Below are 18,545 nucleotides of genomic sequence, written 5' to 3'. Positions count from 1 at the left end.
AGAAGGACCATATGAAAAAGGATTGCTACAAGCTGAAAAGAGAGCAAAAGAATAAGAAAAAGAATGCAAATTAGGGTGCAAATCAAAAGGAAGAGAGTCCAAGGGAGGACAAAGGAAAAGTGAAGATCGAGGAGATCAATGCAGTCACACATCATAGTGACAGTGACGTTCTCTTCATGTCTAGTTTATCTGTAGAGTTGCTTACCACTTCAGATGATGCATATTCCCAGGATTGGATTTTGGATTCTGGTGCTTTATTCCATGTTACTCCCCATAGGGAATGGTTCTCCACTTATGACAGTGGAAAGACAGGTTGTGTGCATCTTGGAAATGACTATGCATGTGACATAGTGGGAGTAGGTGACATAAAGTTTTCTTTTGCAAATGGGTCTGCCTTTATTTTTAAACATGTGAGACATGTGCCTAAGTTGACCAAGAGTCTTATTTCAGTGGGTCAGCTAGATGATCTAGTTTTCACACCACTTTTGGCTTTCAAAGTTGGAAAATTTAGAAGGGCTCTATGCTTTTGGCCAGGGGTGCCAAGTGTGGAACTTTGTATCCCTTACATGTATCAAGGGTACTCGATCATGTTGTTGCAATAACCGAGCAGCCAAGCACTTCTTTGTGGCATTGCAGGTTGGGGCACATGAGCCAAAATGGAATGAAACTCTTATGCCGTTTGGGTTATGTACCGCATTTGAGTTTCTCTGATTTTGAATTTTGTGAGCACTGTCTCTATGAGAAGCAGACTAAATCAACCCATAAAAGAAGGGAAAAGAAAGAGTTTGAAAAGCTTGATTTGGTGCATTCAGACGTATGTGGTCCCATGCCTACACGGTCATTAGGCGGGGCTGAATACTATGTGACATTCATTGATGATGTAACTAGGAAAGTGTGGGCTTATGCTATAGCTCGGAAGAGTGATGTGTTCCAGGTATTTCAGAAATGGCTGGCCTTGGTTGAGAATCAGTCAGGTAGAACACTTAAATGCCTATGGACTGACAATGGTGGAGATAATCGCTCTTATGACTTTTAGCATTTCTGTGATACACGTGGGATTAAGCGGGAGCTCACATCCCCTCGTACTCCAGAGCAAAATCCAGTTGCAGAAAAGATGAACCGTACCACTCAAGAAAGGTTGCAATGCATGCTTTCTAATGCAAGTCTTTCTTGTGGTTTTTGGGATGAGGCAATGAAGACTGCAGTGCATGTGATTAGTAAGAGTTTGGATGGTGGTATTCCTAAAGAGGCATGGAGTGGCAAGAAGCCCTCTTACTCTCATTTGCGTATATTTCGGTGTGAGGCATATGCACATGTGCCGAAAGAGCTTCAAAAGAAGCTAGATCCTAAGTCTAGGAAATGCATCTTTCTGGGTTATGGTGAAAGTGGAGAGATGGGCTATCGTCTCTGGGATCCAGAAGTAAAGAAGATCATACGTAGCCATGATGTAGTCTTCAATGAGAAGAAGATGCATAAGGCACCCATGAGGGATGTGGAAATGAGGAGAATCACTTTCTAGGATACGAATCCACCTACATATGTTGATAGACAGCAAGCTGTCCTCTTTCATTTTCAGACATGGAAGAGGATGCCATGATGCAAATGAAGCAAAAATCCCAAATGCTAGTGCCTACAAGAGAGAATCACACCAAATACCAAGTGCACCCAAATGTGTATGCCACAATAGAGTGAAATATCACCAAAACTCATGTCTCAGCATCTGACTCATGTGCATATACTATGCATCCATATGAGCAAATTTGGCCCAAAAGAAAATGCCAACTGCAATGGCAATCCAAAATGCCAAAAAGTGCCAAATGACTTAAGCATAAACACCGTCCACTGGCATATGCATTAATAATGTCTCATCCAAGAGAGCATAGCACTATCAGTGCATCACCTGCAATGTGTCAAAGCTGTCCCTCAGCATAAAATAGCATCCATGTGCAAAGCGTCCATAAAAATAGCATCCCACAAGGCAATTTGGGCCTATCAGCGCATCCAATAAGGACCACAATGCATCCAAATGGCCTATAAATCATCCAGTGCAACCCAATGCACACCACGAATGAGCGCACACTGCTCAAACTACTGCAGCCAGAGTGATCTGCATAAGGTATGCTCAAGAAATCATAGTCCCACAGTAATGACCGCTACTAAAAATAGAACCTGAGATGCCTTAAAACATGGGCACCATTGCGCATAATCGAACTCAGCAAGAAAATCTGCAAATATCTCTCTTCTTGCCAGAACTCCAAAATCCCAACCAATGAGTGAGAAATGGGAGTCAACACTTATCCACTGCCATGTGGCATAAATCTAAGGTTTCAAAACCTTAGAATGAAAAATGCATAACAGAGAGACGAAATCGAATACACAAAGATCTATAACTCTGAAAATCCTCCACCAAATCGCGTAAGAACTGACAGGTAAGGGTTTTTGGGTGTCCGGAACGCAATGGGATAGACAGTTTTGGAAATTGTGGTCTCAGTCACTGGGTCCAACACACGGACTGAAAAACGTTTTTGGAAACAGAGCTATTTGTAAACTCCACCGGAGTGCGAATGATGAGCAACAAAGAAGTTATAGGACCTCCTGAGTCCACCGGAACTGACAGATCTACAAATCGTTGCTCCAAACTTGAGTTCCAACACCCAAGCAGAAAAACGCAAAAACTGACACAGTGAGTCAAAAATCCAATGAAATGATCCCAGATTCAAGAATGAAGGTGTTTCCAAGCTCCTGAAGTGAAGTAGACACCAAAAGCAAGCAATAGTTGCCTCTACAAGTTAATATAGAGTCTCTGTCATCGAACAGAACAGGGAAAAGCTCAAAAAACGACTTTTTCTTTGAAAACACTTAACAGGCTCTCAAAACCACTTCGCAAAACCAAAGTGACTTTTCCAAAGGTTCCTCCAAGGTCTCTACACACTCCGATGCAAGTAAAGTCACCCACAAAGCTTCCCACAGAGCTTCTCCTTCCTCCCATAGAGCTGCTGAGCTTCAAGCATTCACGCACGCTTAGCTAGATCACCCAGGCTCTGATACCAGTTGTGAGTGTTCTCAACGGAAGCAAGAACGAAAGAGGGAGAGAGAGAAACAGAGAGCCACACAAGTTTTGGTGGGTGCAAAACACCCTAATCTTCTTTTTCATTCATTTATATATGTGTTTGAGTATTGTACATAACCGAGGTAAAGGCACAGTGACCTTTAACCCCCACAGTTGTAGCTGTCTTTGAACAAGATTCCTATCCATTTCATTTAAGTGCTCTTGAGATAAATTTGGACTATGTAGCTAGCATGTAAATTATTGGTATGTGGATAGTCTACGAAGTGAATCATGATACACTAAAAATGAGAATGTCTCATCAAACCACTTAGAATAACAAACAATGTAGCTAGCATGTGTAAAGTGCTAGTATGTGGACAATCTATGAAGTGGTTTATGACACATTCAAAATGAGAAAGTCTCATCAGACTACTTAGAATAACAAACTAGCAATTGGAATGCTTGCTCAGCCAAAAAAACAAGGAAAAAGAATAGGAGCTATTGTAGTGTCTGAACATCATTTAGCCTCCATTTAGCTTTCTTTGTAGACAATTTAGCACCCTTTCCTCACATTAGAGTAGGCCTTAACGACATCCAAAACTGTTAAGAGTACCATTTGTCATCCAAAAGTATTAGATGATATCCAAATACTCAAATGACAAGTCTTTAACAATGCCTACTACACTTGTCATCCAAATATACATACAGTAGTAACTATAATCAATATAAATTAAGAGGTCACCAAAAACACTAGCATACTTCAATAGCTAACATTGTCTTTATGTGACTAACTAAACTAGCTAGCAGGTACCCAAAAACACTAATAGATTAATAGGTCCCAAAAAGATACATTGATAAACCACACCTTAGAGCTAACAAATTGATTTCTTGTGTGGACTAACAAATAGATTGTACTTTAGACCAATACAGTAGTCTAATGGACATCCTTCAAACATAGGATTGAAACCCTACTCATTCCAAATTATTATCACCATGTCTGTTGTCTTTTGCTTCATTTAATAGGTAATAGGCAACAAGTAATTAGCCCCTAACTAGCAAGAGTAGGAACAAAGCTTACACATATCCCTATCAAAAGCAAAGAAATTTTAGAATGTGTACTGTCAAACATGACCACCATTTCATCTTGAGTGTTCTTGAGATTTCAACTCTATAGGCAGTATTTGGCATGTGGACAACTTGTGAACTGTTTTAGGATAAATTTAAAATGATAGAGTACACTCCAATGTGCTACCATCATGTGTGAAAGTGTTGGCAAGTGGACAATCTATGAAGTGTTTAATAATGTGTTGATTTGTAGGTACAGCAGTGAGAAACTCAATAGAGATTCAAGAGAAATGTGGTTGTCGTTAGGATACAGCCTTGGCATTATTTGACAAAGGATCATTCAAGATGCAACCAAAAAAAGTAAGGAAAGGGTTATCAGCATCTCGATAGAAACAATCAAAGGAAATTTACAAGGAACTTTCTAAACATATTGACTTTACATGAGGCTTAGAATTTATTGACTTTGCAAGAGACCCATAAGCGCCATGCTCATCTATGGTATGATAATTTGTCCATTACATACAAGATCTCATCATCCTTCCTAGCACTGAACACACCCCTAGATAGAAGTCCACATTGACTCAGCATCCACAACCAATCCATCAACAATGGCATCACACATGCAACACATTTTAGTGTGCTTTATAGCACATTATAGTGTCTTTATAGCATTAGTAACTTGAACCAAGCAAAAAACATGCTGGGCAAAATTCTATATAGCAGAGCTAGTATTCTTCCAAGCACTTTTAAGTACATTATAGTAAGCTATAAAGCACATTATAGTGTGCTCCAAAGCACATTACAATGTGTTAGTCATACCATGGCATAATAGCATGCTTTAAATCACAATACCATGTGCTTTAAATCATAATACAATGTGCTTTAATGAATGATCAACCTCCACTAAGCAAAGAACATGCTCGCAGGCCTATTGCTGAAATCCATGTTCATCAAACATAATTATGAATTGGCAAAAATAGACATGATTAGAACAAAACAATAGGTTGTTGAGAAATGGATTAGCTCATGACATCAACTTACTTGAAAAATGACCTTAGCTATCACAAATCATTGTTAGCATTCTCGGTCATAGTATTGTATTTAGCCTCATGGGTTCTATATAGCCTTATGCATGTTACATGATAAGTAATATGTCTTAGTTGATGTCTCTATGAGCTTCATGTGATATTCAACCCACCTTACAAGATGGGATAGGATGGCATGGCCGATTGGTCATCCCATAGACTAATGGTGATCATCTTGGTTTTTGTAGAACCAACCAATAGTAATGTAGAATTTAGAGTAACAAATTGTCCCCCATGGATCTTTGTGCACAAGCTTTGTCATCTCTCTAGTGGAACAACTTTTTTAAGACGTAAAAATCTTCACCTTCTACATTCTCAGCTTCTGCAAGCATAAAAAATTTATCACTTTCAATCATCTTCTACAAAAATATTAGTAGTACTTATCATTAAAGGTTTACTAGGCCTCAAAATTATGTGTGTCCACTTCTTAACATAGTGCTTGTTCACACAAGACCTACAAGCATTGTGCATACCAATAACAACACAACCTTCTTGTTGCTGAATTGAAATTTAAAGACCAATAACAAGCCTAGTCTCCTTCTTTTCAGCTCAGTACTATCAATTTGTTTGTAACCACATATGCTCTGCCACAAATCAGTGCCGACAAGTCGGTCACACTCCCACATGTTTTTCCTATCTACCTCACCAAGTTTTGCCTCCCAAACAAGCATTCTAACAACCCTTTGCTTGATGTAGCTATTTCTTGCTACATTGCTTGGGCTGCCCCCTCGTCTCACGCTCTGCCCAACTACTCCCCTCCTGCTCCCCTTGCACACCCTGATTACACTCAAATTGGGCACCCCCTTGCTTGCTTGCTGCTCCTTCCTTCTCCACCAACGCTCCTTGTTGCCGCCTCATTTGTGTGCAAGTGATTGCTCTACCCCCTTCATCTCTCTATCCCCCTCTAAACCCCATCCTCACTCCCTCTTCACCTCTCAATGCTACCCACATTGGATGCTCCCTACTCTCTCTAACCCCCTTTGACTACCCTCCTTGCTCCCCTACATCTCCTAATGTCACTCACATTGTGCGCCTCCTCTACTCACTTGATCCCACTCCCCACCCCCTTACAACTCACTCTGACCTTGCATGTCCCCCTACACCATTTGGCTACTCGCTTTGCACCCCCCCCCTCGTGTATCTACCTCTCATTCCCCCACCCAAGACACTTCCCCTACTCCCTACCTTACTAAACCCCCACTAGTATGTGTGCCTCCTACCCTACACAGTATCGTGTCCCCCTTTACCTACCACGACCCCCAGCAAAAATCTTAATGGCCTCTCTTTATTGCCTCCCTACCTTGTCAGAACCCTCACCCCTTACCTTTTTTCCCTGCCTCTTAGCCTCGCCACCTACCCCCTATACTTTGTTCCCTCCCCGTGCCTTCCCACCACTACCACTCTAACCCCTTGCATTCGCCCAACCCCTCACCCCCATTTTTTTCAATGCCCTTGCTCCCCCAATTTTTTGGCCTCCATGCCTTCTTGTCGTCGTTACTGCCCCCTCCCCTCACTTTATTCATGTGCTTGCCTCCTCACCCTTTCCCATGTCCCTGCCCCCTCATCCCACCCCCAACCCTACACCACTGAATCCCCCCCTTTTCATCGTCGTTCACACTGCATGCACCCCCCGTCACTCTACTCCTCCTCCCCTACCCTGCCACTAACCTACCTACATCCCGTAACCCAACTAAACTAACACGTAATTCTAATTAACCTGATTAGTTTAACTATTAGTTATTTAAACTAGACAAAATAACCATAGACAGGTTAGCTAAACTCGATAAAATAACCATAGATAGGTTAGACTAAAACTTTGGTTAGGTCAGTTTAGCCTTAGGATCATCCCCCACACACCTCCCCCCTCCCTCCAAAAAAAAAGGAAATAGAGATTAAGCAAATCAATGTGACTCAACACTAGCCTACACCAATTCACATGAAGCTGCTTTTAACATATAGAATAATTATTGAGAGAGATTGTCGTACAACAATCATCCTAAACAAGCCCTTTGGAAGTACTAAGAGCCTTGTCCCATATCATTCATGCACTTATTAAGATCAAATAGAAGACTAGAACTTATTTTCGAAGAACTTTCTCATACCCTTAATGTCCTGTAAAACGTCAACATCTCCTTCAATAAGCAACATGGACCAAAGACAAAATGAAGGTGAGATACATGAAGATAAAGGGATAAACAACTTCTTTTGATGGCTATGCAATAAGAAGACAAAATGAAGGTGAGATACATGAAGATGAAAGGAGAGACAACTTCTAGATAATATAAAATTTTGATACCTACCTTATGGGTAACACACATCTAAAGGATGCTTTTGATCCTAGGTAGCTCAACAAACTACACTTTGGGAAATGGATGGTGAAACGGTTGGATCCCTAAGCAAAGTCATATTTCTTATGGCATTGACTGCTGTATGTCAGAATGACCACCACCAAAATAATAAAAGAAGGCGTCTTGGCAAACTCGAATTGCCAAAGTACAATGGATGATGACAGCGAGGAAGATAGGTATAATTATTCAACATAGCATGTCATGCAAGATAGAAGCAATCAAAAGAGACCAAGGCAACTTGGAACCATGGCCTTGGTGGACGAAATGCTAAATCCTATTTAGACTGACGGTCAAGTAAAGAGCTAATTAGGATCTACGATGCTCTAAACTCAAAGATTGCAAGATGACTCTGCCCCACTACTAAGCATGGCAACAATACAAAAGTGTGATTCTCACCTTGATGATACGTACTGATTAACTAGGTTCATACTTGGCCTAAAAGAGCCCATCCAAAAGGAAATGAAAAACATAAGCAACTATGGGTAGTGATGCTCATGAGGTAGAGATACATATGGAGGATGGTAAGATTGACTCATACACAAGCAATTATAATGGGAAATCCAATCATCATATGATAAGTCCTCAAGAAGGAGGAATGTCTCAAAGATATCTCCACCCTTCATGAGCCCATTTTGCTTCCTATCCACCATAAACATTTTATTTTTTTAAAAAATCCTCAAAGCCATTTGCTACAATTTTATATGAGGTATTGAGCATCCAACATTCGCATCCTCAAAGACACCCCCTCCGAGCCACCCCGTTCGCCATCTCCATAAGATCCTGCTTCCCAATTTCCTAAAAGGCCATAAAGAACTCAACAATCAATTCATCTCGACACGTGGACTTCTCCTTTTCCATAGAGCTTAAAGCCTCCCCATAGTAAAAGGCCTAGCCAACCTAGCATTTTGCACCCCAAATACCCTACACTCCGCATCCAAGAGCAGTACTTGTATCTTGCTCTTCCAACCATCATCAACCACGACCAAGTCCCCTAGAATTCCCCCCTACAAAGCTAGACATGTGGCAATTATAAATTTTGATTAGTGTTTCTACCCATTTCAACACAAACACTACCCATTTCAACACCTAAAACATCACATCTTCATTCAAATCATTTTCAACACACAACGTGGTTTAACTCAATGTGCATCAAGTACACCAATGATAAAACCCATTGCTATGTGCCAAGCAATCTCTTGGCCAATCATACCAAGGGCTACTAATTGCCTCAACAAAACACAATCTCCCTAAATATTTTGACATGGGCACATCCTCTTTTGTCCCATCCACCCATCCACTCACACACCCATCGTCCACTACAACATGGGCACATCAACGTTGATGGTGGCTTAAAACTTCACCAACATTGAAAGTTCACATAACTTCAATGTGCATCCATAATTTCACATAACCCATCCGACTTTCCATATCATCATGTCCCAATAAAAGACGGCTCTCATGAGGTTGATTGCTAGGATCTAAAGCGAGATGCTAGAGTTAATTCTTACTAGCTCTATCGTAGGGGAAAAATTAGTAGGAGACGCCATTGTTACTTCTTCCTAGCTTAGTGACATAACAAGGATGGTCAAGAATTCAAAGCGGGCACAACATGTATTTTTTATTAAGGTCCCTCTTCAATGCTAAGTCAAAAATTATGAGAGGTAATCCAAAATTAATATTTAATTCTTTGCAAAATTAGATGCCTACCCTATGGTCGCCTTAGGTCGAGAGTTTTCATGATTAGGGAAATATAAAATTAAAATAGTTAACAATGTAAAATAAGATCAAGATAATGTATGTAAAGTAAGGGGCAAGAGGGAGAAAGAGATGGCCCTCTTTTCTCTCGTTAATTTTATAAGCTATATCCTCTATCTTGTATGAGTGATCATGCATACATTAAATCTCCACTAAACTGATTTGAAAGTAGCAACATGCTCTACCATCTAGGGACTTTTTCAGTGCACTTTATGACAAGGGATGCTGGTCTCCACTTTTCAGGCTGTTGGCGTTTTTTAACTCTTCCAACCTACAACTTTGATTTGTCCTAGAGAGAGAGAGAGAGAGAGAGAGAGAGAGAGAGAGAGAGGGGGGGGAGAGGGATCCTTCAAAAACAATTAAGTTAAATCTACAAACCCATCAAGAAACCTATCCAGTCCTTACTGAATCCCAGTAGACGAGCCCAAAAACATGACATTAAAACGTCTACACAGTTGTCGGACACTCTCACGCATATCTTGCACATATCTTGTATCGGTCAATAAAGCCTAAAAGCATGCTTCCCCTCAATATATGTTACAAAATTGATAATGAAAATACTTCCAAGATTCTTGGAGCCAAGATACTCAAGCGCAGTTTTGTAAATAGCTACTATCTCTCATATGCAAGATGCTTTAAACCATCCTTGATGCATCATTAAGCAAATTTCAATAATTATTTAACCAAGCCCAGCCATGGCATACCGCCATACCGCCCATGTGCAAAGCTTTTGTACTTCAAGACACTTTTTTGCCTTAATGATTGCCAGCCATGGATTCTAAGCAGAAGGCAGAATTCAGAAGGGAATAAGAATGTACAAGCTATATCAGCTTATTGCTTGCCAATCTTCTCTTCTGATTCAGGTTCTGTATTCATATGAAATCCCTCTACTTTCCTAACAACATCATCTACCGCAACTTTGGGTCTGCTTCCAAGACCATTGACATTGGCACCATCATAATCATCCCCACTTGTCTCAACTGTCCTCCAGATCCGTATGGTTCCATCCTCAGACCCAGAAGCATAGGATTCGCCACCTGGAGAGAAGCGAACACAATGCACTGGACCATGATGACCTTTATTGCATTCTGTGATCACAAACGCCAGAAAACACATCAGAGACTGCTCTCCTGGTTCCTCAACCTCAAGTGGGCCAAAATGGGATAGAATGAGGGCGAAGAGCTGACCTATTTCTTCTCCTGATTGAAAATCAAAGAGACGCACCCACATGTCGTCACCACCTGCTATGAACTTGCCTCTTAGTGGTTCCAGAGAAGCAGACTCAACGGGCCTTGTCATCGTGTAGGACTTAACCATGCCAAAACTGGAAAGGACCACAATAGCAAAATATTTAAGTAACAGGCCTTAAGGTCGCTTAGTCCTGCACAGGAAAAGTAAAACCTAAGGACAAACAATTCTGCTCCTAAGACGTCATTAAAGATTGCACTTCCAACTGCGCGAACAAGACAATCAAGGGGGTTGCCTGTATTTGGAGTACTGTACACATGCACATCTCACACTGATTCAAAATCCTTCTCCTAAGTAAAATAAATATCCACATGTGCATTTGTTTTAGAAAAAACATACTGATTGGCGTCCCAGAATTTCACACTATTTCCATCAGCAGTCGTGATGTAGCGTCCATCTCGACTCACTTCCACACTCGTACATGGAGACTTGGTCTCTAGATTACGAACCACTGCCTTTGTTCTGACATCCCAAACCCTGCAACCAGAAATACGATCATCTTAATGCATGAATTGACAAACCTTGTGTCAAACATAGCATGACTTACTCCACAAATGTATATCATATCAGTAAGAACATCCGTGATAATCAACTACCTGGTGAAGACAAGCAAATCAACGGCCCGTTTCCCCCCCCCCCCCCCAAAAGAGAGAGAGAGAGAGATGATATGATACGATTCGTTTGCATTAAAGTCCACGTGAGACCCTTCAGGATCTATGTGACTGGTGGTTCAATAGTAGTGAAAGAAGGTATCACAAACTTGCTATGTGTTGAGTACTTGTCGAGCTAGCTGTGTGCTAGTCCATGTATCTTGTTGCTGTGTTCCAAGATTTCTTTTATGTAGCTCCCTCCCTAGCTTTTTGGCTGGCTGCTCCAACAAATGTTTCAAGTTACTCTGTCCCCATCATTCTCTCTCACGTGTGCATCTCGGCATCTTAGGAGTACATGCTCCTCATTTTCTACCTCTCCGGCAGAACAGATTTTGCAGATTCTTTCCTCTGAGAGAGAGAGAGAGAGAGAGAGAGAGAGAGAGAGAGAGAGAGAGAGAGAGTCTCTAGAGATGATTCAGGGCAGCAGACTGACCCTCACAGATTTGAAAATCCAACAGGCAGGATGTTCGATTGATTTGAGATCCCATCTAGTCGTAGGTGTCTCTGCAGCACACCAATCTGCCCATCTGTCAAGGGCATTACAAAAAAACCCTGATACTAGAACACAACACAGAACCCACTGCTAACCAAATCAATGAGATCTCCTTGCTCTCTGCTCTGTCATCACCAATAGCCTTTCTGCGGCGGACATGCAAAGTTTTTCAGCATGTGATGCCGAAGAATTCTACAAAATGCCAATTGTAAGTGGTCAAGTCGTGAGACTTCATAGCTTATGTAGTTGCACGTTCTTTTGCTCTGGCTTCTTCAGCTTTTCTTGCCGTTTCCCGTCTGCTTCTTGACAATATCAAACGTGAAACTCTCCTTCCCCAACATCCCATAGCCATCGTCGCAGGAGCCTCCTACTTCCATGCTCTCCCCTCCACCGTTTCCATGCTCTCCCCTCCATGCTCATAACCTCGGTACTCTTTACCGTTTCCCATCTGCCTCTTGACAATATCTAACGTGAAACTCTCCATCTTCCCCAACATCCCAACTCCCATAGCCATCGTCACAGGAGCCTCCTAGTTCCATGCTCTCCCCTCCACCAGCTCACAACCTCAGTAGCTCTTTGCCTTATTGGCTCAAATTTTTATCGTAAGATGTCTTCTACTGTGCTTGGCACTGTCCTGAGATCCCTGGATACAAATATGATGCATGAAGAAGCATCTTAATGGTGGATGATTTCAATTCAGAGGACGGTTTCATCGATGTTAACATGAGAAGCCTTCCATGGAACGATGGTTTCCATGGGTTCCCGATTTCATGAAGAAGTGTCTTAATGCTGTGTGATTTCAATTCAGACAAGAAGGTTTCCAGGGGAGGAGCTGCCTAGAAAATTCCCACATACACTAAATATCAATACCCTGCCATGTGCAGGCACCTAATTGCCTCCGTATGGCCTAGAAAACTTTGCCATTCTTCATCATACAGTCTGCCTCTTTGTAGTTGCTCACATCAATTCAGCTCCATTCCATTTAGGACCACAGATCCATCTTGGTCCTTGGAAGACTGCAAGCAAAATGATAAGTTTGCCTGACATTGGGCATGTGTATTTCGAAGATTTCAAGATCATGATAAACAAAGTAGGATACACCAATCACATTCAACAGCTCCCAAGAGTCCTCAGCTCTCAAGTTTTCTCTCTACATAATATTCTTAGTAGAGCTTTGATTTCTCATTGTATCATCAGTGATCATCCCTATGTCTTATAAAAGGACAATTCTTTAAAAAAATCCTGAAGGATAGCCTCCAATGAAAAATCAGCGATAAAGAAGACGGCATCAAGTAGGGAATATAGATGAAGATTTCTCACCTCAATTCATCTTCTCGCAGTGCCAGCTATTTGATTTACTAATCCCCTCAGCTCTTAGCCCCAGAAGGTGAACGCATGAGCCTTCTTTTGAGAATTGATGTATAGCTTGCTTATCCTTCAAAAGCTAGAAGATCCATTACAGGTGATATTTAATGATGGGCAAAATCCTCGAAAAGATCAAGGTGTCGTCGATAAAGAGAGGCAGACTTAATCACTGGAAACTCCCTCAGTGTTAAGTCTTCAAAGGATTCGGTGGCCTGAATGAATGAGTGCATAGGCTCCTCATCGCCTAGAGCATCTACTTCATCAAACAGATCTCTCTTCCAGCTCAGTTTGATGGAGCCCTTTGCGTGAAGGAAGGAGACTCCTGTTGCCACATTTTCCCTAGTATGAGCCTTGTAGGCTAGATCAGGACAGGTGATCCAGTTAGTACTAGTCCTATCTAGGGTTAGTACACTTAGTCCTAAGTTCTGCCTACATGACTAGACTTGTACTTTCATTCACTATTCATTCTTGCAAGTACAATTGAGCTTGGTTCCCTCCATTGCATTCCACTCAATAGTGGTATCAAAGCAGTGTACTTGATAGTTGTTCAAGTTACCATAAAAGCAGATTTAGCCACCATTTAAAGGAGCTCCAGCCAGATCCATCTTTTGTTTGCTAGACAAGTACCTCTCCATACAATCATCCCTACACACTGTCGCTTGCTCAGAATTGCCATACAGTCGTCCACCCGTACAGTCCATACAACTGTAGGAAATTTTATAACTCCCAACTGATTCGACAATTCTGCTTGATCTTGACAGCTCTAGTTCAGCTCCAATTTCTAGTTCTGCTCTACCTGCAGATTGCGTTTTAAGTACAGTCAACTCAGATGACTTTAGGCCTCACATTTTGTGGCTTTTGTGTCTATTGGCAGCACATTGCAAAGAAGATTGGACTCGCACAGTACATTTGGCATTTCCTTGCATTTAAACTCGTTTTGGGAACAATCGCCCTCTCGAAATTTGGAGCATTTGGCAAATTTGCTGTCTTCTACCTTAAAAGTCCCTGATAAGTTATTGTCCTCTATTTTTCACACATTTGGCTTGCAAAAATTGGGGCTTTTGCTCCATTGCTTTGCTTTGTGCCCTAGGATTTTTCCTTTTCAAGAACCTAAGCAATCAATGGGAAGATTCATGCATTTGGCTGATATTTTTGCAGATATTGTAGTCACATTTGCAGATTGTTGCTGTCACATTTTGCCCAGATTTTAAAAAATTATAGACTGCTTTTTGTGCACACAAAGATTATTTGCAATGAAAGTCTTGAGGCTTAGCCAATTGCATTTGTACACAGCACTTTTACTTGTTTGGGGATTTTGCAATGGCAAGCAATGATTGGCTTGGGATATTTCCACAGAGGATAAGCTCGATGGCATCACCTATCCAATGTAAGTCATACGTGGTGTTGGTTGCCAAAAATATTGGGGGTACTGTTGCAGGAACGGAGGTGGGACCTGTCTTAGGCACCCGTTGTCATGGGTGGTGGTACCGTTGCTAGCTCCAGATCATCTACCACTACTGCTGCAGTGCCTCCTACTCAAAGACTAGATCCGATGGGATGGGAGAGACGCTCAAGCACAAGCTTTGATTACCTCGTCCATGAAAAGGTTTATTGTTCTGGCTGCTCTTTATCAACTCAAGAACAAGGCCAAAGCTGCATTTTTGTGTAAGCAGTTAGATGGTGTCAAAAAGGGAACAGAATGGATGCTTACTTGACAAAGATAAAGAACTACAAAGAGTAGCTTATTAATATTGATGTGATGAGATTGTGCTGGACCCTCACATTGTGTCTACTATCCTTAGGGGACTTCCTAATTCTTATCAGGGCTTCGCTACTAGATTGAGGTTGGTGGCCATGGGTAGTCCCAACCACTATACTTTTGGTCCGCTTGTCACACTGCTTTTGCAGGAGAAGCCATGCAAACTAGACTGCCTCCACGAATCTAGGTCAAGCCTTTGCCACTGACAATAAAGGTACCAGCAAGGGAGGCAAGAATGTCAGCAGGCCTGAGAATAATGATGATACCTTATCTCCTTCTCGCCAGGGTGATGGCAAGAAAAAAGAGATGCAACTACTTCACGAAGCCCGGACATGACATTTCAAAATGCAGAAAGCGCATTGCTTTGGCAAAGAAAAAGCAGCAGTCAATACTTGTAGTTTCAAATGCTCCTACTGCAGGTGAGCATATCCACGAGGCAGCAAATAGTGCCCTTGATGATTGGGCATTTGTTGTCACATGCCATTACGATCCTTCCAAGCATGATGCAACTTGCTGATTCCATGTCCGATTGGTACTTTGATAGTGGAGCTTCCAAGTACATCACCTACTGGAAGAATGGATGCACGTAAGGGAGGCATAGTTACATGTCCCAACAATGCATCTTATCCAGTGAGAGGCATTGATCAAGTGGAAGTCACATCAGTCTCAGCTGACACAGTCACTCTATTGGAGGTTTTATTTGCTGACATTGCTACCAATGGCTATATAGAGATCTTTGATGGTTATCATTATGCTATGCATGACTTCCAGCAGGCTACCAGCATTGTAATCACTGGAACACTTATCGGAGGGCTGTATAATGTTGACTCTTATAAAAGAGGGACTGTTATTGAGGCAATGCAGTAGCTGATTCAGTTATTGCTGCACTCACCTACAGCATGAGAGACTTGGGCATGCATTCATTTTCAAAGAACATTTGTGAGGGATGCTTGTTGGGGAAGATGCACAGGTTCTCCTTTTCCAAGGATGGGACTGTTGGTGCATGCACTTGGTTCATGGTGACGTATGTGGACCAATGAAGACAGCATCTCTTGGAGGCTTGTAGCTTTTGTGGATGACTTTAACAGGCACACTTGGATTTACCCTTTGAAATCCAAGTCATATGTCTTTGCTACTTTTCAGCATTTTTTTGCCATGGCTAAAAATGAGAGCGGACACAAGCTCCTTACAGTCCACACTATAGGGGGGTGAATACATGTCCCGTGAATCTTCTCATTTTTTTAGCAACCTGGAGCACATACATCCACATGCTCAGCCTGATTTGCCTCTGCAAGATGACAGTATTATTAAGCAAGCAGTTACCGAGGAAAGGGTTGTTGCACAAAACGGTCCCAAGCAGGCTGAACCTTTTGGATGCCCGTACATGAGATGCACAACGTCAGATTGTAACTCAGCCAACGTGCACTCACGGGCCTTAAGCAGGACGCAGCAGCTCTAAGTACTTCAAATCTCAGGTCCAAGACTATTTCCGATTGCTGAAAGCTCATGGGAGTGAAGGATTCAGCTAGAAAAGCATTCAAAACTAGGAAGGAGAGGGGGAGAGAAGAGCACACAACACGCTAAGGCCCAGACTTAAGGGCTGGGCGATTTTATTTCAACAACAAAATAACTCGATACAAAGAAGGCTCACAAGAGAGTAATAGAACTGGTAAAGAAGGCTCACAAAAGAGTAATAGAACTGGCAGTACTTAAATCGTACAAAGAGCATCAAGGCTCTTGAATATTTAGACTAGGGGCCATGCTTTTTGGCTTTTCCCACAAGAAGCTGGGGCTTTTAGCCAAAGTAGGCTGACTTGACTTGCTTGCTTTCCTGGAGATTGGGTGCCCCGACTAGTTGTAGCTACTTTCTCGCATGCAGGTCCTTTTAAGCGGATCGTGTTAGAGGTGTCATCTCCACGTTCACTAAGTGAGGGCCTTGCTTGTGGGTCTGCCCGCCCATGTGAGGAGAGTGAGGGCCATCATGCCATGTTTGTGGGTTTGCCCGCCCGGGAGAGGCACAGAGAGAGAGAGAGAGAAGTAGAAGTAGAAGTAGAATTTATTAGCGTCCTCAGGGGACCAAAAAATGACCCATGGGACCCGTCTCGATACAATGTAAAAAGAGTCTCCTCAAGGAGAGGGGTCAGGAGTCTATGAGTTCCTGACGACAGGTAAAAAGACGAGTGACAAAGATCCCAATGCTGCCGGAGAGGCAGTGAAGAGAACTGATGTCAACTGAGCGAAGTCCCCCAGTATCTACTGGTAGTCCTCCCTGATATGTGCATATCGGGGGCACTGTAGAGCTACATGTGCCTCCGTCTCAACTGCCTGCATGTCACAAAGGGTACAAACTCTAGCATGTCTGGGCTGGTGTATCCAAGCTCCCTGCTCAATGGCAAATGTATGAGATCTGGTACGGAACCTAGCGATGTTTTTGCGATATAGAAGGGGGATAGGTGTGCTAATATAAGATTGAGCATGAGTCTCTATGGACATGTATGTAGACCAACATGTGGGATTTATGTTGTCTTGGTAATATTCCAGCTTTACCCTCTTTTCACTTGTCAACCAGTGATTCCGCAAAGTGCTCAGTAAAGACAGTTGAAACTCTTGCATGTTGACCTTTTCAGGCGGCATGGTCAAATATGCTTCCACTTTCCATCTGCTGAACCATTTTCTTATGTCGGTTGCCCATCCTGTGCAGATGACCTTACTTTTGTAGTTCTTTTGAAGCTATGCTGGCATTCCATGCTTTATGAGGCAACCTATCAGGTTGCATTTGCTGCACCTCTATTAGGTATTGCATAACTCTGATCAATGCATGAAATTCAATCGGTCTCCTTCCCGTTTCCAACAAAAGTATTGAGTATGGAGTAGTGGGTTTGACACCAAGGTGTCTCCTTAAGAAAGCTTTTTGCATTTTCTCAATATCATTCCATGTAGAGGCTGAAATGCCGCCTCCCCATACTTCCACTCCATATAATACTGTCTGCACTACATATGCATCAAACAATTCATTTCGAATTTTCTAGTTCCTAGTGTCGGTGTGCCTGCAATCATTCTCAAGCTGATAGTACTTCCCCCAACCAGTGTCCATCCTTCTATGTATACATTGCCACCATCTGTGATCTGTCGGGATATCAACCCCTAAGTATTTGAAGGTGCTGACATACTCAATGATCTCTCCATCAAAGGTGATCTCAGGGGGATGTTCTGGCTGATTGGTACAGACTGCCATCATCTTTGTTTTTCCGACATTTACTTGCAGCCCGCTTTCCCTACAAAAAGTCTTAAGCACTTGTAAAAGTTTGTGCATAGATTCCGGATCGTATGCAAAAAGAACGACATCATCTACGTATAACAACAATAGCACTGTCCAAAGCCCCAATTGCGGTCCTTGCAACCCTTTCTCTACTGCAAATTCATTGATGAGTTCCTCCAGTTGGTCAATGCATATTCCGAACAAGGTAGGCGATAGAGGGCAGCCTTGCTTCACTCCCATATTGCTCTCAAATACATCAGACATACCTTGTGTTTGTTTGAGTCGGCATAATACCTTTTCATAGATGCGAGAGATGCCTACCCTTAAGGCCAAAGGGACTCCTATTTCTTGCATTGTCTTCCATAATCCTCCTCTTGGAACTGTGTCAAATGCTTTCTTGAAATCCACAAAACAACAAAATAGAGTGCGTCCTCTCAGTCTGCATCCATCCATGAGGACCCTTAAGGTA

The 18,545-nt window shown here is 42.2% G+C and overlaps 1 protein-coding gene across 1 annotated transcript in view; it reads right to left on the bottom strand.

Annotated features, from left to right (window-relative positions):
- Positions 1 to 9,805: 9,805 nt before the first annotated feature.
- Positions 9,806 to 18,545, bottom strand: part of LOC147898082 (uncharacterized) — a 35,308-nt gene continuing 26,568 nt past the window's right edge. The window contains exons 5-7 of the mRNA XM_087379433.1: positions 10,890 to 11,027; positions 10,490 to 10,626; positions 9,806 to 10,390 (exon numbers count right to left, since the gene is read on the bottom strand). Coding sequence (XP_087235559.1) covers positions 10,134 to 10,390; positions 10,490 to 10,626; positions 10,890 to 11,027 — 532 coding nt within the window. The 3' untranslated portion in view covers positions 9,806 to 10,133. The remainder of the gene's footprint in view (positions 10,391 to 10,489; positions 10,627 to 10,889; positions 11,028 to 18,545) is intronic.

This window comes from Dipteris shenzhenensis, chromosome 9 (genome assembly GCF_047967505.1).
Source record: "Dipteris shenzhenensis isolate YYH24624 ecotype China chromosome 9, Dip_SZ_1.0, whole genome shotgun sequence".
NCBI lineage: Eukaryota > Viridiplantae > Streptophyta > Polypodiopsida > Gleicheniales > Dipteridaceae > Dipteris > Dipteris shenzhenensis.
The sequence above is the reverse complement of the archived record's forward strand: the minus strand, read 5'-3'. Positions and strand labels throughout refer to the sequence as shown.